This window comes from Amblyomma maculatum, chromosome 5, assembly GCF_055883805.1.
Source record: "Amblyomma maculatum isolate TAMU_Amacu chromosome 5, ASM5588380v1, whole genome shotgun sequence".
Classification (NCBI taxonomy): Eukaryota; Metazoa; Arthropoda; class Arachnida; order Ixodida; family Ixodidae; genus Amblyomma; species Amblyomma maculatum.
The window spans coordinates 130683708-130706910 of NC_139348.1; the positions used below are offsets into that span (position 1 = coordinate 130683708).

The following is a 23203-nucleotide window of genomic DNA, read 5'->3' on the forward strand; positions in this document are numbered from 1 at the left end:
AGCTATGTTCCGCGCCATACCTCAAAAATCCCACATTAAGAAAAGAGCTTCTGATTAGGCGGCGAAGGAGGTCGTTTATTCGTAATCTTGTTCACTAGATCGTTTGACGCGAGTAGCCAGCTTCAGACATTGTATGAACAGGCTGCCCAGCTGGGCAGCCTGGCTAGCAGATTTCTGCATGTCTGCGCAGCGCAGCAGAAGCCAATCTGCACAGCGCAGCAGTAAACGTGACACCCGCTGCGTTACCTTCTAAGGTTAGAGGGCTCCTACACACTAAAAATTTGACTAATTTGTTTCCATGACAGCATCGATGCCCTGAAAGAACACACTACAAAACACAGACCAGGGAGTAAAGCAAGATGCAGCGCTTGGGAGCAAGCCCACGGCGCTGTTAGACTTGTTTCACAGCATTAACCAGTGAATTTCGCATAACACAAACGAGTTCTCCAAGGTAATGGGTGGATTCGAAGTCAAAGTTGTCGTAATGTAGTTATAATTATACTGTAGCTACGTCCAGTGCAACGGCAGCACGCAATAGCTACGTGTGTGCCGACTGCTCCACGGTTCCGCGCCATAGAGTTTCTTACACTAACTAGAGGGAAAGCTGAGGTTGCTGCACTTCAGCCACCATGGACGCGCTAAGAATCATGGGCCGGTGTGCTACTTGTTGCGGGACAGTCGGTTTTTCTCAGATGCATGGAGTGGCGTTACTACGATGTTTCTCTTTCGTCATCATCATCATCTGAAGGTGCATACATAGACCGCGAAAGCCATAGTAGCGAAGGCGCAAAAGCAGACGTCGCCAATAAATAGTTTTTGTTTCCCGAAATGGCACTAAAAACTTCCTTAAGTGATTGCACAACCATAAATATTTTTATAACGTTTTTCTGTTTCAAATTCTGCCTATTAAGTGCGAAATATTTTTATTTGTGCTGCTCAAAACTAAGCCAATAGGAGAAAGAGCCATCGCTTATATTGGATAAATCTCACACCGACATGCTGTTTCTCTCTTTTTGCAATTTATAGTCACAATATTCAATCTTAGGACGTTATTTACGGTAGAACAACGTTTATCTTTGCATTAGTTTTGGCCAAAAGTTGTAGTTCTGCACTCGGTAGCTCTCCGGCCCATGATGCTTTGAGCGACCATGGTGGCTGAACTGGCCGTCTGAAAACTCTATGTAAACTCCCATAGACGGCAGCACAGCTTTCCCTCTAGGTAAGAGTAAGGAACTCTATGTTCCGCGCCGCGTGTAGCAGACGGCGCGCTCGGCAAGGAGCAAGAGTTGACTGCAGCGCCGCTAGTTCTCGCGACGGCTACCGGGGACAATACTCCTCCGCTGGGCAGTATGGGGAGCTGTGAAACTGCTCTAGTAACGTAGGTCAGAAAAGCACCTATCGCATCGGCGCCTCTCTCCCTCTTCACGTCTCCCTTACGCAAGAGTGCTATTGCGGAGCGACAAGGTTGTGTGCCCTCTGGAAAGACAAGGAGGGATAACATTTTGTTTTCAACATATATTCTTTTTAGCCAATCGCTGCGGCGAGAGCAAGACGAGCTAGATACGGCACTTCGTCTCAGATCTGAGCCCTTAACCGCCTCGAACGTTCGACGTCACTTAACCGTCACCGTTTTCACTTCCTGTCTCGAAGTGGAGAGTTGTTGCTCGGTATCCGAAGAGGTAAGCCTCCATTTTGACTTCTGATTCCGAAGGCCACCATACACCCGTGGTGTTTTAGCATTGTTGTCCTGATATTTAGAATGGTTATTTCAAGAAATATGAAAAGAAAGGCACGGAAAATAGGCAGATACCTACACAGAATGCGGTCGTGTTGAGTAAGCGTCTGTTCCTAGTCCATTTGTTTTAGGCACCGTGTTGAAGTAATCGACCAACTCACACAGTTTGTTAACTTTTCATGCGCCGCTGAAATTCCCGGAAAAGCGGTGTTAAGGGCGCGTATAAGAACACAGGGTTGGGGTTTCTTTACCAGCATAAGTAAGGACCCAGACCCTTCCGCAGCAATAATCGGCAGTGGTGCCGGGTGTTACGTGTACTCTGGACGAGCAGCGGGCCCTCATTTTTGGCGGGAAATTCCTGTGTCCGAGGGGCGGCGGCAAGCAGTTTTGGCGGGAAGCTTCTCTCAGATGTCGCGCCGCACAGGTGGCGAGCGTTTTGTTTATGTGCGGACTTGGTCTACCGCTATATAGAGGGCTCCACTCCACTGGTGTTTCAAATTGTGGAGTTTTTTTCTTCCTTTATGTACCAAGTGCAGCATATCACAACCGCAGTAGCCATTATCTGATTGCAGAGTTCATCCACTGCAAGCTGTCCGTCTACATCCCACGCTCTTACCTTTCTTGCTTGGTTATTTTTTCGGGAAACTGCAAATTTGAAAGACCAACCTCGCCATCGCCACCCATTTGATCTTTTGGAGTGTGTACCCGAATAATTGCAAAACTAAATGATAACTGCTGCCTGTTTATTGAAATTTAATTTCGCCTTCAACGTACGTAACATCACCTGAAATATGATGCCTCTAAGAAAATAAAGCCGAAGTCAGCTGATAGGCCGCTCGGTCCGACACCATGGACAAGAACCAAGAAGGGCCGATTTTTGGAGGGGCCATGTTACAGCACTGACCTATTGGCTGTGTTTCTGTTGCATTCGTTGTTTTCTTTCTTCTTTCCCTCTCTCTATTTCTTTCTTTCTTTCACCTTATTTAATATTTCATGCTCTTCGATATGGCGTAAGCATCTGTGCTCATTCTTTACGAAGGGGGCACACATATATGATCCTTAAGCAGGTATCGCGGGCCGTACAATGGACGGACAGATCTCGAAAACCGGGGCGGGTGTTCAATTTCAGAATTAGATTCTTCAGGGAAGAATGTCGGCATTCTCATGCGTAGTTTTGCATAGTGTTTTTGTTATTGTAATTGATGCGCGGCTTTAATTGTGTATATTGATTGACGTACTTTGCAGTTTACCACTGTTTTGATAAAATTTGTTTTCTCATACTTCATGTACGGTTATTATGCTTTATGCTTGATCTTATTCACTTGTTCTACTTGATGCAAAATAAACTATAATAATAATAATAATAATAATAATAATAATAATAATAATAATAATAATAATAATAATAATAATAATAATAATAATAATAATAATAATAATAATAATAATAATCAATCAATCAATCTTTATTTAATGTGCGCAGGAACAACCATGTGGTCTTTGTGCTGCAGCACAAAAAAAAAATGAAAAAGCACAAACATGTTTACACACATAATAATAATAATAATAATAATAATAATAATAATAATAATAATAATAATAATAATAATAATAATAATAATAATAATCTCTGTGTGTGTAAACATGTTTGTGCTTTTTCATTTTTGTTTCTTTTTTTTTTTTATTTGTGCTGCAGCACAAAGACCACATGGTTGTTCCTGCGCACATTAAATAAAGATTGATTGATTGATTGATTGATTATTATTATTATTATTATTATTATTATTATTATTATTATTATTATTATTATTATTATTATTATTATTATTATTATTATTATTATTATTATTATTATTATTATTATTATTATTATTATGTTTCGAAAGGGTGACATGCGATTGGCTAAAAGATGATATACCTTTTCGAGCCACGGAGCACCTTCGGGGAGAGTGAGGGAGCTTGATCCTTAACTCTTCGGTGTAGTACCAGCGTAGTAGTGTCCAATATGACAACTCCCTTCGACCCTTTTTAAAACTGCAAATTTTAGTTAGGCGCTTCCTACTCTTATGCATAAACATTAGCATAAATGCATCACCACTTCGTTTTTTAGTACAAACATTAAACATTTAACATGCCCATCAGCGACTTTCACGTCTCGCATAAATTGAAATGCAGCAGCTGTGGCCGATATTAACCAGCGAGCTCAGGCTCTGCACCTGAGCTACCTAACCGCTAAACCTCTGCGACGGGTCTCTTACGTTGCGTGTGTAATATAGTACCCCCAATGGTAATGTGAGAAATAAAAATTGAAATGCCCAGCACTCCATCGGTAGAAGGACTTAAGATTAGGGAAACGCGAAGGAGGAACCTCGTGGGCACCGTGAGAAGTTTTGTCATTTGATTTGATTTTTAATTGCCTCAATACGGTACATATCAAGCATATGTGAATGAATTTCTACAGAAGGAGGCCCCAAGGTAAAAACCATCAGGGGAGCCTCCTGTGAATAAGTGCAACAGATAAACCACAAATATAAGAAAGCAAAACAAGATAAGTGCACAGAGAGGATCATAAAAAAATAAAAAAATGCAAGGTATGTATGAAAAAAAAACAGTGTAAGCACAAATCCAATTATACAAAACGATAACAAAGTAACTAATACCACTGGCAAGGAATCACAAAGGAGGGAATTAAATTTTATCAGTAATACAAAAAAATTCAATAAAAATAACATGAAGACAACTTTATCATAAAAGGTCATAAAAATTTCGGACACTAATCACTAGCGGTAAAAAAAAAAGAAAAGAAGAAAAAGAGAAAGAAAAATGTTCACAGTGCAAATGCAGTTAGTAATTAGCTCTTCAATTATTGATGAATTGAGCGTGATGTGCGTAGCGATTTCAAGTGACTTTGTAATGAATTCCAGATGAATATGGCTGAAAAGAACTCTAACTTCTTACCGTAATTAGTGCGAATTTTTGGAAGAAGTAGGTTGTTATGTTCTGAAAATCTTGTTATGTTTGTGTTTGACAAGAGAAGGGGGGTCGAAGCAATATAATTTAAGCTCATTATTAGGAACGCGTTATATAAGCAGGGATAAATTAGCCTTAAGTTGGAGGTCGAGAGGAAAAATGTATAGAATAAGGCATCCTTGTAAAGTGGTCGATCTGAATGGGGCAAAAGTGATTATACAGATGGCTTGATTTTGCAAATGATGAAGGCACGAAAAGTTAGTGTTGTAAGTATTTCCCCACGAAGATAAGCAGTAAGTGAGATGGCTATGTATGAAGGAATAATAAAGAAAGCTAAGAACATGCAGCTGAAAATAATGACGTGTTATAATTGAAGTGAAGTTTGAAATTTATTCTTATTCTTAGTTTCTTTACACAGAAACTAAAGGACCCCGAACAAAAGGTGCGTACTTGCCAGGTTCAGAGCCCCATACAGTTTGTACACAGGGTAAACAGCGCGGTACAGATGAAATTGTTTTTTCCGCTCAAAGATGCAAATTAACAATAGAAAAATACAACAGTAAGAAGCACGCAAAAAGTGGAACAAATTAAAAAATGAACAACAACAACAACAACAGTAACAGGCACTCAAAAAACTAAACAATTTTTGACATCGCTGACAGTTTTAATTACAACACTTAGTTGCACATCTCGTTCAGTGTACGTTTAAATACACCAAGTGATGCATGCCGTTCAATAACGGCAACAAGATCCTTATTTTTGTTCAAAAGCATGGGTATTTGGGATCGCAGGCATTGCCTACCTTAATTTGTTCTCAGCTTTGGTAGTCTGTATTGTTTTTTCCTGAAGTCAAAATTTTGATTTATGCTCATATATGTCCGTGCAAAATTGTCGCGGTTTCATTGAATTCATTGTATATATAAATCGAAAGTTTTTTTCCATAAAGTTGATCCACCCTCGCTACTCCATAACTGCAACGAAAAGCATGCGTGCGTTCGCTGTACTTCAAACCTTCTAGGGCACGGATCGATTTTTTATGTGCAATAAATATGCTTGCCAAATTGGTAGCAGTAGTTGTGCCCCATACGAGAAGACAGTAATATATATGGGACTGAATCATTGTAGAGTAACTAAGCGCTCTACATTTTTCAGGGATTTGGTTTCTTATTCTCCACAATGCTCCTACCACTCGCGATAATTTTAGTTTAAGGTAGTTCGTATGTGCATTCCACAAGAGGTGCTCATGAAAAAATAACTCCTAAAAATTTTATCACGTCTGTGCGCTCTATCGCATCGATTTGTAAGTACAAGGAAAATTCTGTAGTAATTCTGGTGTTACGAGCTCTGAAAATAATGTATTTGGTTTTGCTTGTGTTGAGCTCCAATTAATTTGCAGTTAACCATTCAGACAGTTCACATAGCCATCTGTTTGCGTCTATTTCTAGTTTAGAGAGGCTGAGGCCAGAAAAGAAGACATTTGTGTCATCTGCATAAAGGAGCAATTCTTGTGTGAATGGAATGCTGGCTATATCATTTATATATAGCAGAAAAAGCAATGGCCCAAGAATTGAGCCCTGGGGCACACCTGTTAAAATTGGTTCTAATGTTGAAGAGGTTGTATTATATATCACACATTGTTTACGGTTTGATAAGTAACTCTCAATAAGTTGAAGTGCTCGTGCTCGTATACCATACATCGGGAGTTTATCGAGTAAAATATGGTGTTTAACAGAGTCAAATGCTTTGCGTATATCAAGGAAGATTCTCACTGTAAATAATTTACGTTCAATGTTTTCTATGAGCCTTTCCTTCACATACAATAGAGCTAACTCAGCTGACTTATTTTTCTGAAATCTGTACTGGTACAGTGAAATCAACTTTAATTTATCTAGAAAGTCTGAACGTCGGCAAAAAATAACACGATCTATGATTTTCGAAAAGGTGCACAGCACAGATATTGGTCGATAATTGTTGAAATCATTTTTGGCCCCACCTTTATGTATCACAGTTACTCTAGCCAGCTTAAGGTCATCCGGAAATAATCCTTCCTGGAGCAAACAGTTACAAACATGACTAAGCGGTCGTGCAACCATGACAGCAACCTCTTTAATTGGTCTAACCTTCATCTCATCCAAGCCTGCTGCACTATTGTTATTTAGAGAGTTAATAATAGTTATCATTTAGGCTTCATCCGTAGGTTTTAAGAAAATGCTATCTTTTACTCGTGTCTTCACATAATCTATCGGACCGCGGGCTGATATTGTCGGGTTTTTTATGTTCCCTGAAGACAGAAAGTGTTTATTTAGCCTTCCAGGCAACTGAGCTGATGTAAGGGTCACTCCATCTACAGTCAGTTCCTCCGGAATGATATAATTAGTGCAGGAACCGCACATCTCTTTATAAACTTTCCAAAACATTTGTTGATCATTTATATTTTCAAACCTCTGTAAATAATAGGCATTTCTTGCCTTTCTTAGGTCAGAGTTCCGTCTGTTGTGAAATTTCTTGCACTCCTGAAGTATTGAAATGTCTTTGGTTTTCAGGAACTGTTCGAATAACTTGTTACGTCTCAGAATATCATTGTAAAGTGCGGTAGATATCCACGGCTTTCGCGCCTTTTTGTGCTTTTCCCAGACGCGGCGCGGAAATGCGCGATCATAGAGGTCCTTAATTATTCTGTAAAACCGAGTATAATTAATACGCGAATTCGAAATGCAATTTTAGAAGTTATATATCTAGTATGCGCGTGGAACTTTAAGTTAGAGTCAAGCACAATTCTAAAACATGTGTCAGTATCCGATGCATAAATGACATGAGTATTAAAGTTGAGCTGTGGAGGTATGCATATTTCTTTATTCGTGGAATGAAAAACCATGAATTTAATTTTCACACCACAATCAAATACGAATACGATGAAAATCTTCGCCTAAGTTAGATGCTAGGTTAGAAATATCGATATCAGTGGTAAATATAGTGGTGTCATCAGCATACAATAAGCAGTTAAAATTAGTGAGGCAGTTGGACGGTCAATAATATATATAAGAAAAAGGAGTGGTCCAAACATGGACCCCTGGGGAACACCACAGTTAATAACGGCTGGGTTATAAATAGCTTTAGAATATTGAACAACTTGAAGTCTGTCAACAAGGTACCTGCGTATTAGAGTTAAAGGGGTGTCACAAATTCTCGAAGCTTAGCTTCCAGTTTTTGAAAAAGAATGTTATGGTCAATAGTATCAAATGCTTCTGTAAAATCAACAAATACTGCTCTAGCGAACCTACCATTATCTAATGGTCACTTAATGAAATCCGTTAATACAATTAGTGCAAGTTCAGTAGAATAATTTGGCCCGAAATCAAACTGATGAGGTATATGAAAATTGAGTTACACGAAGTAGTTAATTAGGCGAGTTACCACAAGTTTCTCAAATACTTTGGTAAAGAAGGGTAGTATTGTTATGGGGCGATAATTTGCCATGCTATTTCGGTCGCCTTTTGTAAACACGGGTACTATTTTGCCTCGCTTAAACTGATAAGGAAAGATTCCCCTACTAAACATGGAATTAATGATATGTGCAAGGACGTGAGAAATGAATATTGTCTAACCCAGGACCATAATTTTTATTGAGATTAGAACAAAGCACACTTCTTCAGGTGATGTTAGGCGTAGATAGAAGGAATGAGGGCAACGAGTGATATGAGGACAGTGAGATGAAGGTGCAGAGAAAACTAAGCTAAAAGCATTAGCGATGTCAGCGGGATTTTAAAAAACGTTAGCTCCGTCACTAATGTTTGTAATGGCGGGCTGTGAATTAGACTGATTTAGGAATTCTTTGATGAGTTTTCAGTTTTTCTGGTTGTTATTGCCATTTTTAATAACCTGATTTTGGTACTAACTACGTTTGGCTGCTTTCAACATTGCAGATAGGTGATGGGAATACGCCATGAATCGTTTTAAAAGGGTCATATTAAACGGCTGCGATTTAAGATTCTTATGAAGGTAATATTTTTTTCTGCGTATGCAGCCTAAAATGCCATAGGTTATCCAATTGTTTCGTGGGACAGAAAAACCTTTAACGCTAGAGGAAACAGTAGTACAAGAATTATTGATATTAGAAAAATCTGAGGAAAATTTGTTGTTTACTATATTAGCGCTAGATTCATTGATGATATCACTCCAGTCAGCATGCGATAGGTCAGTGAATTTGTCACAGTCAAACGATTCTTTATCATATTACCTGCCGCTATATCGCTTAACACTCTCAACGATTAGAAAAACTGGATAATGATCGGTAATTTGGAAATCAATAACCGCTGCAGACTGAAATGTTGTAATATTTGATAGAATGTGATCAATCAGCGTGTTAGAGCCCTGCGGTGCTCACATCGTTAGAACGGTTAATAGTGATTCCGGACCATTGCAAAGAAAGCAGTTGGTATATTGCAGAGTATTGCAGGGAATTGCAAGAAAATAAGTTTATTTCCCATGATCTAAGAAACACGAAGCTTCCTGCACATATTTGGGCATATACGATAATTAGCAAATTTTGAAATCATTTCTTGTAGTCAGTCTACAGCCGCATTATTTTCAGGCTTTCGTTTCGACTGTAGAATTATATTTTGCCTGATTTTACAGTGGATTATTATTTTGCCGTCTTTCTACGTCCACGGCAGCTAACTGTCTGAGTTTGCTTGCAGCGGCTTGCGCACTATTAGGCTAATTTTATAGAATTGCATATTGGCGACGCCACAGACCAAAACGGCGACTAGCAGAGTCGCGTTATTCTGCAAAAGTGTACTTATGACGCTGTGCTGCTGCGCGGAAGACTTGTGCCGAGAAGCAGTTGGCTTGATCGTGTTTTTTTTTGTTTTAATTATTTTGTTTTTACTATTTGTCAGGGCTTTTAGAACGGACGCTCGTCCTGCCACCGGTCTTGCCTGTTATTTCTCAAGGGAGGAAACTGCGGTTGACCTGGCGAGGTTATGGTCAGGCCGCAGGAGCCGGTGCGGATCGCTTGATGTGGGAGCGAAGCCTACAATAAAAGAAGACAGTAAAGAGTGGCGCACCTTGTTGACTTTGCCTGTGTGCCGAGCAACCCAGCCTAATGTTCAGAGCCAGTTTGTACGGTCCTTTGGGTCCTTGGTGAAGTGAATCTCCCAGACAGTGCTAATACAACACCACCTAGACTACAAAGCCTGTGCAAGCTTATGTGACGTCATCGTAGTGAGATCATACTGAAAGTCGGCTTCACCCTACGTGGTTGCGGTTTTTTTTTTATTCAACGTTGCTCTGGAGCTACTTCTTGAAATTTTTAGTGCTAGCGATGAAGAGGTTATACTTGTGTTACCTGTGTTATCTAATACTGTCAGTCTTTTGAAGTATATGAGAAGTTTGACACAATTCACCTCGCATTTGTTTCAATTGCAGATATCAAGTTGCGAAGAAATTTTCACCTTCATTCAGACTTGCTTGAATAAACATTAAGACAGGCACAAAATTAATCTGAGAGCACATTTACTGTTAGATCGATAGATAAAGATGAGGGTGGTGGGCAGAGATATTACTGAGAACGGTGGCCTTGACGACACTCGGTGTAGCTTGTCGTGAATACGAGGTCGCTTTCACGGAAGGGCTTGTCACAAAGCTGTAACGTAAATATAAAAAAAAGCTGCTTAAGCTGGGAGCAGCGATTACCATGAGTATATAAACGCAGCGAGCAGCTAACTCGGCTTTAAACCAGTCATTTATTATGGCAACTACGATCACGCGGCCACTAGCGAAATAAAATTGTTTCCATAAGAAAATAATTTAGGTTGCAAAACAATTTTGTTCCGCATTGAAAACAGGGCGAAGGCTACTCGATTATTAGTAGCTGTGCTGTCCAAATTGTGTGCTCGATATGGGCACGCCTACGTTTTAATACACTTTTTTCTGCCAAAAAAGGTCTGGGAAACGAACGGTAGTATTTTGTTAGATTTTGTACTATTACTCCAGCCTCAGGTATCTGATTTGGACCGGTGTAATGAAATGTACACCCAGCGTCCGAATAAATTATCCGATCAGTTTCAGCAATGTGTCGCCGTATCACCGAACCAGTGGCAGCACCATCAATGAAGAAGACCACCATACCATGAGCGTTTTTGAAGATTAACTAAAGTGTATAGGTGTTACCTTCTGCCATTAAAATAAAATCGTAGCAGCATTGAAAAATGATTGACATAGCTGAGCATGAAAGAGAGTTTGAAAGTCTTATGGAACCAGACAAGTAACAAAATCTAACAAGCTGTACATGGTCGATTATGTGCTGTGTAATACCTTTGTCAAAATTAACTAGGCTGTCCCTACCTCTTCTTCCATTATAAGCGCACTGGTTATTTGTAGGTGGCAATAGCAATAAGCAACCTTGGGCTGCACAGGTCTTGCTTTTTAACGCGGAAGCGTTACTTCGCTATGTTCACCGATTTCTGTCCGTAGACTGCATCCGCAAAATCGTATCTGCAGCAGTTTCGAGTAATTTAAAAGTTGTAGAGGTTTTTGAGTGGTATCAATCGATAGAGGCTGATGTAAAGCTGGTGCCGAAAAATAATTAGGCCAATAAATTATTAGGTAATTAATTATAGGCAAAAAATGAAGCAGTAAAGGCGAAAATGGTCTCGTTAGCGAATGGCTTGGCGCCACATTTGAATGTATCAAATACTAAAATAATTAATTAAATCATTCAGTTAAGGTGACGTCAAGGATGTGACGGGACGCAACCTGAAGTCGATCCAAAAAAAGGCATAGGAAGGGATTGGCGCGCAATTTCAAAGCACCGAAAACTAAAGTAGTTAATTAAGGCAGTCAAATAGGGTGGCATCAAGGATGTGACTTCACGCAGCCGGAAGTAGAGCCGAAAAAGGGCACAGGAAGATATTGGCGCACAATTTGAAACTATCGAAGAGTAAAATGGGTAAACAAGAAGTGAATTACCGTGACGTAGAGGATGTGACGTCAGGAAACCAAAAGTAGAGCCTAAAAAGGCCATAGGAAGGTATTGACGCGCAATTTGAAAGTACCAGACTAAAATGGGTAAACAAGAAGTGAATTAAGCAACTAGAAGCAACCAGAAGCAACCAACAGCAGCATCCGTGCTTTCGCATTACTCCAATGCAGATTCTGCTGTGCTCTTTAATTTTTTGCCGGATGAAGTGGCATCCGCAGCGTCATTGTTGTGCCTGCAGCTCATCGTTGCCGACAGCCTGGGAAAGCTTTGTCAAGGATGATACACCCCGGTACGAACGATATGACTGTCGTATATGGTACAGAAAGATACAAAGGTGCTCTAGATAACCAATCGTATTGCCAAACGAATCTGTCCGAACACTGTAAAGTACATTTGTGCTTGGTACCAAGCACGGAGAAGTGCGGAGGATGATTTCCCGTAAGTATTAAGTTGAGCTAGTTGGCTTTGCATAGCTAAAAAAGCGCTAAGTGATCTCTTGCTTTCCATGTCCCAACCTTAGCGGTATTCTTCAGTTATATTTGCTGTAATAATTTCTTTATTTTTGCCTTGAAAATGCAGACATGGCGAAGGCTTATTCAGCCGAAAATGATGAAAACAACGCGATGAGGTCCAGGCGTGGCTCATCATTGAGTCCAAGGCATCGAAACCGGGGACCTAGAGGCCCCTCATCTCGGTCTACAAACTCTTCGTCGCAAGGACAAGGTATTTTTTAGTGCGTAGCACTACTAGCCGCAATCACGGGTTTCGCCGGTGTCTGTCCGAAGCCGTGGGTCCGCTGTCGCGGGGGGTTTCCGAAGGGGTGGCCAAGTTTATTTATGACGGTCGCGCAGGCGGTCGCACTTCAAAAGTGATGTAGGAACACATGGAAACGGGCGACACCAGCGGTTCGGTCCGTTCCGATTCTCGGAAAAGCCGCGCTTCAACCGTGCCACGAAGGAGGCAAGCCAGAGCAGTTAAAAAGCACAGCGTAAGCGCAGTGGTTGTGGGTTCGGCGCTAACTGCTGTCTCTCGGTTTGAGGGGAAAGGGCGCGGAGGCCATAAATCGTGGCGAAACACGGGCTGTGGAGAATGCGCGGCCGAGGGAGCTGCTGTCGGTGTCTTCTCGGGACGACGCCTGGACATACGTCCCTTTGAAACCGCCGCCCGCGCGCAACCGACCAAGGGCAGCGATCGGAATGTTTGGGCCTTAGGTTTGTGGGTTGTTTGCTTTGGAAGCGCAACCGTCGGCGCTGTTTGTCTTTGTGACTGCTGGCCACCTCTTGCGTCAGCTGAGGGAAGATATTGGAGAGAGTGTAAATCGAAGATGTGTGTGGTAATGCATGAAAGGTATAACGGTGATAAGCGGTTCTACGCACCTACTTCGTATTTGATTAACTATTCAAATCGGCCATATTTTTTGTGTTTCCCGTGCCAATCATGTGTGAGCTTGCTCACTAAGTGTGGTGTCGGGACCGGAGCTGTTACTCTAGATTAGACTAGAGCACTCTGGAGAATTAGGTTTCCCCTGGTGGAGTCAAGGGCATCGGCCGTCGCTGGGACGAGTTGAGCTCTATGAAATCTGCTTTGCAGGGCCCAATATTCTAGTCGCCGTGGTGACACCGCCTTGTTCGGCCGCAATAAAAGAAGGAATAGTGTGTGCTTCCGCTCTAGAATGCCAGAATGGTTAATAACGTCTCGGGACTGTAAAAGTATAGAACATTGTTGAGCCCTGTCTGTCCAGGACATCTTTTGACACAAGAAAGAAACCCTCTGGGCAGGGCCGGATTTATTAACAGTGGTGAGAGCCCGGTTAAAAAAATTAAGAGGGCCTCTATAACCCCCTGAAACACACACACACACACACACACACACACACACACACACACACACACACACACACACACACACACACACACACACACACACACACACACACACACACACACACACACACACACACACACACACACACACACACACACACACACACACACACACACACACACACACACACACACACACACACACACACACACACACACACACACACACACACACACACACACACACACACACACACACGCACGCACGCACACACACACACACACACACATGTTTGTTTCAGACTTGACGCGGGTGTTCTCTGTAGGAAATTGTAAAAAATTCCCGCCACTGGGTGGCGCAGTGGTTACGGCGCTCTACTACTGTTCCCAAGGACGCGGGATCGAATCCCGGCCTCGGCGGCCGCTTTTCAATGGAGGTGAAAAGGAAGGCGCCCGTGTGCTGTGCGATGTCAGTGCACGCTAAAGAACCTCAGGTGGTCGAAATTTCCGGAGTCCTCCACTACGGCGTCTCTCATAGCCTGAGTCGCTTTGGGACGTTTAAACTCCACAGACCACAACCACCTCCAAGGAGTTAGAAATAAACCAAATGGCTTGCTTTTGGTTTTATACAGGGGCCATCGCTCGATTTGATGCAACAAATCGATGTCTGTAGTACTGGTTGTTTCTTCCGCCTTTGCGTGGGTCGCCATTGTGCCCTCCATTTTTATCTCGCTATCAACTGTTCGTTCCGCTTCTCCATTGGCTTCTGAGAAGAAGGCCTGCTGTTGGTGGTCGGTGGATGTCTTGGAGGGCGAAGATGAACAGAAGCTTGCAGGGGAGAAATCACCTTGAATCGTCATCTCAGACGAGGTTCGTGCTATAAGTATCTAGGTCAGTTGTGCTTGCTGTTCTTTCCGCTTTGGGTGCGTCCGCCTTGCCATTGTGCCTTTCATTTTCATCTCGCCGTCACTACTTCGTTCCGCTTCTCCATTGGATTCTGAGAAGAAGGCTTGCGGTTGGTGGTCGGTGGATGTCTTGGAGGGCGAAGATGAACAGAATCTCGTAGGGGAGAAATCACCTTGAATCGTCATCTCAGACGAGGTTTGTGCAATCTAGGTCAGTTGTGCTTGCTGTTCCTTCCGCTTTTGCGTGCGTCCGCCTTGCCATTGTGCCTTTCATTTTCATCTCGCCGTCACTACTTCGTTCCGCGTCTTCATTGGCTTCAGAGAAGGATTTGTGGTTGGTGGATGTCGTGGAGGGTGACGGTAAACAGAATCTTGTAGGGGAGAATTCACCTTGAACTGTCACCTAGACGAGGTTTGTGCTATAGAAAGGTGGTGCAGAGAGTGCTGGCAGCGTAATCGCTAAGCAATAACCGCCTCCTCGTGAGATCTGCGACCAGTGACGGCTGTCGCCGAATCGTTTGAGTCTTTTGACTTTCCTTTTGTCAGTCCTTCATCTTTTGGGCGTTTGGCGGTGCGGGCTATGTAACGCTATCTTTATTTCTTTTCAATTAAATTACCCACACTAAATTCATTACTGGATCTACACGCATTGTAGCTGTGTACATGTAGACTTTGTGTCTGTAGTCTTCGTCACAAAGTTTAACGGCTTGAGGGTCTGCTTCTAAGCCATTGAATCAAGCTACCTATGGCATTCGTGGAACTCATTCCTGTTGCAAAGTGCACGAAGAAAACAAATCTTTTTCGTTTTTACTTTCACAAGACTTGGAACAATAGAAGGCATTACCAGCCACACGGTGGGGCTCAGACGCACGCGTCCAGATGTTCTAATACTCCACAAAGACGTCCTTTATGCAAAGCTTTTGTTAAATACAAAATTATTGCATGGATGTCATTCGAAATAACTGTCACCTTGCTGGTAGAGACATAAGCAAAAAGAGTTGTAGTGAATCAGAGAGCAAGAAATGCTTCTGTCAACTAACGGCGCAGTGAACGAGTGAGTAAGAAAGTGAGTGAGTGAGAGGGTGAGCACGTGTGAGTGAGTTTGTGAGTATATCAGAAGAATGAACACATTATCCAAGGTTCTTTTCAAAATCACATGTAGCCATCGCATTAGCATGATGTACCACACATACTGGAAGCAGCTGTGTCGTCACTGCCAAAAGCCCTACGAGGCGACAGGATTGCCTTGAAACGAGCAAGAAAAAGTGCACAGCCTACCTGGCCCTGTGTCTTAAAGTACGTCCCGCCCCAGGTCCCCTCTGGTGCCTGTATTCCGCCGACGTTGCAAGTTCGATTATGGGTTATCATTTCAGCACATTGGGCGAAACAAAATTCGGCATTTTCTTATGCCGCGGCAAACCGATAACGCTTTTAGCTCAAGGCGATGAAATTGATTTTAGTTTTCATTGATGTATTTCTCACTCTTATAATTTAAGCTTATTACTTCAAGTGAATGATTTTGCCTAATATGCTATTTCTGCTGCGTTATACAGTACCTTCAAATCATGCTGAGAACCATGAAGCAGACTCGGCACAACCTCGACCCGGCCCGTCGTCAAGTAGCAGGCTCCTCGCTGCTGGACCTGCGAGCCCCTCATCTCGGTCGGCAAGCTCATCGGCGCAAGAACAAGGTATTTTGCTTTTCGAGTGCACACCATATTTCAGGTGATCAACTACATAGTAAGCTAAGTATTTGGCATCCCCCTATCGTCTGCTGGCCATCTTGGTTAGCTCTGTTGGCAGAGCCAGTGCCCGGAGCAGCACATGGCCCTTGCTTGGATCTGTTGTCCCCCGCGGCCAGGCCGCATACAGGCCTGTTGCCGTAGGAAGCGAAGAAGCGTTGTTTCCGTGGAAAGAAGGGAAAAGTTGATATGAAATAAGGAAGACATGATTAGAGCAGAGTCGGAGAGTTCTATCAGAAATCAGTCTTTTTATAGGAGTAATCATTATGGTATTAGCAGTGGAAAACCTATACGCATGGCGCTCTCAATTTTGTTTTACCTCAGCATACCATCTCAAATCACACTGAAACATGCTTCACACTTAACCGTTCAGGTAGATTTTCGTTTTCTTTCTACCCATTGCCGCTCCTCTCCTTCAGGGACCTTTCTATCTTCTCCTTATGACTGGTTCTAAAGGCGTAGGTATGTACAACTTTGAATTAGTTCAATTAGTACTATGCTTCACTTATCCTTCTGTTTTCTAAGAACTGTGAAAATGGCATTGAACACTCGCTCGTTTTTCCAAAAGCATTGATACGCTAGCTTCCTTGGATAGGAGTCCCGCGTTAGGCGTTGCCAAGTTCAGTTTCCAACGGCGGCCTATTCGTAGCTATAAATTTTCAGAACCCTTCGCAGCGTACCCCATATGTGACCTCAAACCTTGTATTGTTGTTCTGTAGTCGCTGGTGGCTGAAGGCTGGGGATTACTACGTCAAGAGGTAGGACGAGAGGAGGGGGCCTTGAAAGTACTGCACCAGGGTGGGCAAAAGCTATTCTGGTGAGAGAGTGTGTAGAGTGCGGTAGGACCTGGTCGCCGAGGTCAGGTCACGCCGCAGGCATGTTATTCCATTCCGTTGTCACTCAAAATTAATTTTTAACCTCAATTTAGGATTGCGCAGCAGCATGATCCCAATCACGGTCTGAAGCTTGCGCACGTGAGGTGGATGTTACATCACCTTTCCACCCAATGACCAAGGCCGGCGCCTCACGCTAAATTTGTCGTAATCAGACGCGGTATCTATAGCAACAAGATGGCTCAAAAGACCTTGAAACGCTACTAAGGGGAGCTCACTTTTAATCAATAATATTTAAAAACATGAAATATTTTAGGCCACCTTTTACCAAGATGCGTTCGAATCGTTCAACGATGGAGGTCGTCAGAAACTGCCATCGCAGGCGAATATTTTTTACAGCACAATGCAAGACACATCAACAAATAAATTAGAGCGCCACTTCGGCTAAGCATGGAATTAGTGCTAGCATTACAAACCTTACTAGCCTAGTCTCATACATGTTGCCTACCTACAAATTCTGGGGAATTAGTTGCAAGTAGTGTGCTGATGTGCTGCCATACGTGTGTTCTAAAGCACATAACCAATGAACGCGGCAGGGCGCCCGAGAAAGAAGACAGGGAAAGATTCTTTGAGCGCGTATGGATCCCTGACTATTAACACTTTCAGCCGGAGCCCCAAGGTCATTCTTTGCTCTACCTGTTCAATTTTTGCTCTTAGCTGCAGGACCTTCAAGGCGGAACAAACGCAAAAGGGACGAGGTGCTTGAAACCGAAGCGCCCTGCAAGGTATTCGTCTACATGACTCCCCTGGAGAGCAGAGCTGCCAAGTCGCCAACGGCGGGCAGGGGAGACAACCCGCTGCCCTTAGGGATGCAGCACTGGACTGTGGTCTTTTTGTGGGAAGAACGCGGATTCAAAGTCGGAGGCGTCACTGAAAAGGGCCGGTGCACAATCGTAGACCGCCCCCTCAACTACGAAGAGGCCTTGGACCAACCCGGAGAAAAGGTCTAGTTCATCATTTTACAAAAGAGAAAATAATTTATTTCTGTCAAGGCGAAGGCGCTCGAAGACTAGGTAAAATGCTTCTATTTTATGCCGTTCTAGCTCCTCCTTACAAAAATGTTCATTTCGCTTTATTTCTTTTTGTTTCACGCTGCATTTCTATTTCCCGTCACCTGGGGCATTCTCTTCGCCGTGACGTCAGAACTCAAGCCAGGGCATAGTGGTCAACACTCGCAGACAACACTCGCTGGAGCAGCATAATTCCGCTCCCACTCTCGTTCCCTGTCCCGATTTCCGCTTTGCTTCAGCTCAGCGCCACTGCATCGGGCACTCGACGGTCGCGCGTTACTGTTAAAAAATTGGCCAGATGTACTTCTGATTGTATGTCTTTCATTGTAAGTGTACGTGTCCACAGCGGAATGAGAAGAATACTTTGTATTTCCTTTTCTTTGAAATAAAAAAAAAACAAGTAAAGAAGTTTGATACTTTGCCCAAATCTGCTTCAATATCTCAATGCCAAAAGTTCGCGGAATCAAAAGGCGGTGTGGAAGGAGCTATCGCTTCTACTCATAAGGCGAAGTTTAAGCGTCCTTCTAAATTTTGTGCTTCTGCATTTTTCTCTGATGCGCAGGTTGAATGCGGCCAACATCAGCTGTCCCTATCAAAAGTGCAGATCGAGGTGAACAAGATGAAACGCGGGAAGTTTACGAGCACCCCGAACGTCGCCAAAACGGTGAGTTGTCGCCGAACGGCGGTGGTTTCTAAGCCCTCAGTACTCTGCGTTTAGTGTATATAGTACACACTGATTATGTTGTAACTAGTATATACAGCACAGAAGGTACCACTCAATTATCGTTATTTCAAGTATTCTGCTAGCTGATATCAGAATACGCGGGTGACGAAGTCTGCGGAAAAAAGTTAACCTCCTCCGGAATTTTCTAATTTTGGGGGCCAGTGTTTCGAAGAACCCGCAACCTTGTTGCGAAATGCTAGTATGCAGCCATCCGTTATTTAAAATGTACCATGCAGTTGGACGTTGGATGCGGCTTTATAGACTTCCTTCGTCACAAAGATGCGGTGGCGCTGGCATCACTAGTGACTTTCGCGCGATAGGCAAAAGGTCGCATTTACCTACAGTGATTGCGGGTTCGTTTGCTGCCGCCGGAAATAACAAAGCCCCATACCTTCTAGTTGTGTCCTGTTCGCTTCCATGAAAGTGACGGTGACGACACCCACAAGGAACACGCATGGTGACAGTTAGCATGGGTGTAAGTGTGCTGACATCCTGGCAAATATGTTAGCGGTGCTCAAAACTTCTCGACGACCATCTTTTAATTTTGCAGCTACTCGCAAAGCTGGGCATCGAACTGCCAGTGGAAGGAATCCTCTTCGTGGCCTTCAAAGGACTGTTCGACGTGTTCAACTTCTTGGTCTCAAAGGGTAAGCAAACTGTGTCAATCTAGCGTCACATAGACAAACGTTTTCTCATCACTCCCTGACATTCCAAGTAATAGTTCGCAGCTGTCGGCTATAGCATCTTAGTGATGCTCAACCGCGACGCAGTAAAGGCCCTTCTTTTATTATGTGGGAAGGCATACAATATAAGCGGCTCTGTTTTTATTGCGAAAGCAATACTACGCCAGGTCTAACCGCTCGTTGCTGTGTTCCGTGTTCGTGGTCCCCTGGCAGGAGCTGCCAACTTGGGTCTCTCGTTTCGCATGGGAAGATTACGTCAGAATCAGCCTGCGAGGACCCTGGCATTCACGTTACCCCTATAGGCCACTAAGGCACATTCACACGGCTTGTTTAAAGCGGGGCTTTAACCAAGTAAGAAGAAAAAAGAGAAGAACGCTCGGTCACTCGCAGCTAATGCTTTTGCTCCATATTCGGTTCAGCAGCGTTGAACCCTTCTAATTTTTTGCACTTCCGCTCCTGGCTGAGCCGCGGCAGCGAGGAAGAAGTGCGGGCCTGTTCTCTTCAGATCACGTGGCCAGCTTTCTTCCCCCCTCTCTTGTCTGCTCCGGCAGCGGTGCGCGCTGGGTTGGCGGGGCTGGGGCGGTGGGCGACGGGGGTTAGTGAGTGAGTGAGTGAGTGAGTGAGTGAGTGAGTGAGTGAGTGAGTGAGTGAGTGAGTGAGTGAGTGAGTGAGTGAGTGAGTGAGTGAGTGAGTGAGTGAGTGAGTGAGTGAATGCGCGTGTGCGTGCACCGAGGAGCGAGTGCGGACCGCACAAACAAAGAGGGCAGACGCGTCCACGACGCCAACAGACTGAGGTTATGTCAGACCTTGAGGTGCGGCGCCTTCCGGAACCAAACCTCCCCCCATCTGACAATGGCAAGGTTAACTCTGCATGTTGCGAGATCGCGTGCGCGGCCGAGGAAGACCGACGGAGCCAATAAACGGTTAACCCTTTGGTCCTCGGTGTTCGTTTGTTCCTTGGAGCCACCAGTGTGGCTTGAGCTAGCAAGTGACGTTTAGCTCTGAGGGCGGAGCCATAGCCCCGTCGAGAATCCCACAATGCACAGCGCAAGTACCGCTAAATATCTTCTTCTAAGGAACTCAAGTTAATCATTTTAAACACAGCTTCCACGTAAAGCATAGGATAATGACGCCGAACAAGTCCGCAACTCTTCTTGTCATTTTCCTGCTCCGGGGAAGGTAAAGCTCTACGAGTTATGTTTGCGCTTACCTTGTTGCCAGCGGCAACAGGGAAATTCGCTAAAACCGTCTGAGTACTTCCCCTTCGGTCGCAGCGTCACCATCCCGACTGAGCTATCGTGTGAGCCGCTGCCATGAGATACCAGTTATCTAATGCTTCATATTACAGCGTTGAACATAAATGCCTCAAGTTAGCCAAATAATGGTAGGACTCAAAGGTTATAAAGGTTAGGCTATTTCATACACAACTTTTTCTCTGATGTACCGTCAGTGGGTGGCTTCTATCCCAAAGGTCTATCAACTCTCTCTGTACGCTTAGTTAATTTACCATGCAAATGTCGACGTTCCTTCGTATCTTTTTACCTTGAATATCTGCAAATGCAAAGCACTTAATTGCCGGCCTTAATTGCAAGGTTATTCTTAGTGGAATCCCAGTACTGCTAGTGTCTCAACCTGAAAACTTCTAGCAGTAAAAGAGGCCCTCTGTTATTTCTTCCAATCATTTTTTGTGCACTGCGGCTGTATGCAAAATATATTAAAAAAAAAAGAATGCTCGCAGACGTATTATTTAGCTGTGGTTTGCAACAACGTATATACCTGCGCTTCAACTATCAGGCAAGAGATCACTCGATTTCAGGCCCGCGTTGGCTGCCTGATACCAGACGGAATCCTCTCAGCGGCGGCCAATTATCTGCCTATACCGTAATTATCTGCTGGACCGTAACAATATTTCTCATCGCGTAGAGATATTCCTCTCAGCGATATCTCTCATATATCTCAACATTTAATTTACCTTGCAAATGAATTAGCTCTGGTGTTGCCCGCTACAGGCTACGACTTCCTACGCTGACCTCGAGCCTACTTACACTCGAAATAGTCCTTTGTATCCCAATCGTACACTCCAATGGCAGTGGCGCGTCGATTGGTTTCTACGAAGGTTGCCCACAGTAATTAAATTTTGTCTCCTTGATTTCAGAGCGCCGCAGCAGTTTGGGCCTCGTGAACGTTCCAGAAGCGGATGCTACCTGATGCTATATATATATTATATATATCCTTAAGTGCGATTCAGGTAGAACGAAAGAGGAAGATGGTTTGCACGGTATGAAAAAGAACTGAACAAGGGTAAATGGGGTACGCCTCAGTTCGCAGATGAGCCAACGTTTCGACAAGTGGACTTGTCTTTGTCTGGGCCCAGACGAAGACAAGTCCACTTGTCGAAACGTTGGCTCATCTGCGAACTGAGGCGTACCCCATTTACCGTTGTTCAGTTCTTTTTCATACCTAAGTGCGGTTGTTACTTATGTGGCTGTTACAACCAATTTTGTTCACGTGACTCCACCCCCCTCTATGTAATGCCTGAAAGGGCCTTTGGGGTATAGAAATAAATCAGTCAATAAATAAATATATATATAGCAATTTGGGCTGCTTTGTTGATTACGACGAACAGCGCTTTATTCAGCTCGTGTGTTGTCTTCTTTCGTCGTGGTTTTGTGCGCGCTACTTTGGTCTTTCGTAAAGATCTACCACAGCGCAGCTCAATGTAACTCCCACAGAATAATACGTTCCATACGCATCAAGTTCAGTTAAACGTGTTTGCGGTAAGTGAAGGGGGTCACGTCAAGGTGAGGCCCCCTATTTTGAGTTACTCTCTGCCCCGCTTGAGCAGTTGAGGCTGATGCTGTGTCCGCCCTTGTGACATATATGTGTAAAAAGACCTAATTGAGCTTGTACAAATTGCGCTTCGCTTGCATCTAGCCTAGGTACTGTCAAAGCCGAACAAGGCCCTGGCAGCGTCATGATGGCCTACATGATTTCCGTGACTTCACCCCGCCATCAAAAAATTCCCGACGTGCTGCTTGAAAATAGATTCATTGCTTAAGCGACCACTAGTCAAGAAAATACTCGCGAGGTGCCGAAGCCTATATTCAATAAAAATTTCTGTAATTTAATCCTGCTAGGCCCAGACAAAGGGAAAGCTTCGATAGGCTTCGTTAGGTTTCTTGTTACCATCGTTAATATAACTGAGGATACTATTACCGGTATCAAGTAAATGCACCATCATTGTCTACGATACTGCCATCATTATCACTAATTGCAGTGTCATTATCACCACACCTCAATTGCTCTCAAGCGTGCATTCTACGTAGGAAAAACATGGTGACTGATTTTTTTTTTTTTTGACGAAAAATATTGAATATATTGTTCAAATAGGACTGACTGTTTGAAAAGTAACCCATAAATCCGCCCCTGCCTATATCACACCACATGATTGGTATCACTGTGGTCTGCCACCGACTGGGTTTCTTTCATTAAATTGTTTCAACAGACGTAAAACGAAAACCAGTGCGATGCAGTTACCAATATTACAGATATTCGCGGCCTCAAGTTTTCTCCAGATAAATTCTCGTTTACAATTTAGTCCACGATATGCGATATGGAGTGATTGCACCGCAAATATTAAAAAAAAAGCTGCATTCCCTCCACAACTTTTTTTTCTACGAAGATAAGCTTCCGACCCTTACCACAAACCGACCAGACGGAAAGATAAGACACCCAC

At 43.5% G+C, this 23203-nt stretch overlaps 1 protein-coding gene across 2 annotated transcripts; it reads left to right on the forward strand.

The window, feature by feature from the left end:
• Window positions 1-1452: 1452 nt before the first annotated feature.
• LOC146189549 (uncharacterized) lies at window positions 1453-22058 on the forward strand. 2 transcript variants are annotated; one of them, XM_084604325.1, is made up of 7 exons: window positions 1453-1679; window positions 12267-12410; window positions 15969-16106; window positions 17708-17994; window positions 18623-18724; window positions 19335-19431; window positions 21623-22058. In XM_084604325.1, the coding sequence occupies exons 2-7, from the start codon at window positions 12269-12271 to the stop codon at window positions 21673-21675; spliced, it is 819 nt and encodes a 272-aa protein (XP_084460451.1). In that variant the 5' UTR covers window positions 1453-1679; window positions 12267-12268; the 3' UTR covers window positions 21676-22058. The 2 variants fall into 2 exon arrangements, with proteins under 2 accessions (XP_084460451.1, XP_084460450.1); XM_084604324.1 differs by lacking the exon at window positions 1453-1679 and adding an exon at window positions 11949-11976.
• The last annotated feature ends 1145 nt before the right edge of the window (window positions 22059-23203 follow it).

Excerpts from the sequence above, each read along its gene's own strand:
- LOC146189549 (XM_084604324.1), top strand. Across the intron at positions 18,725-19,334 it reads CCCCGAACGTCGCCAAAACG|CTACTCGCAAAGCTGGGCAT; the intron begins GTGAGTTGTCGC and ends TTAATTTTGCAG. Across the intron at positions 19,432-21,622 it reads CAACTTCTTGGTCTCAAAGG|AGCGCCGCAGCAGTTTGGGC; the intron begins GTAAGCAAACTG and ends CCTTGATTTCAG.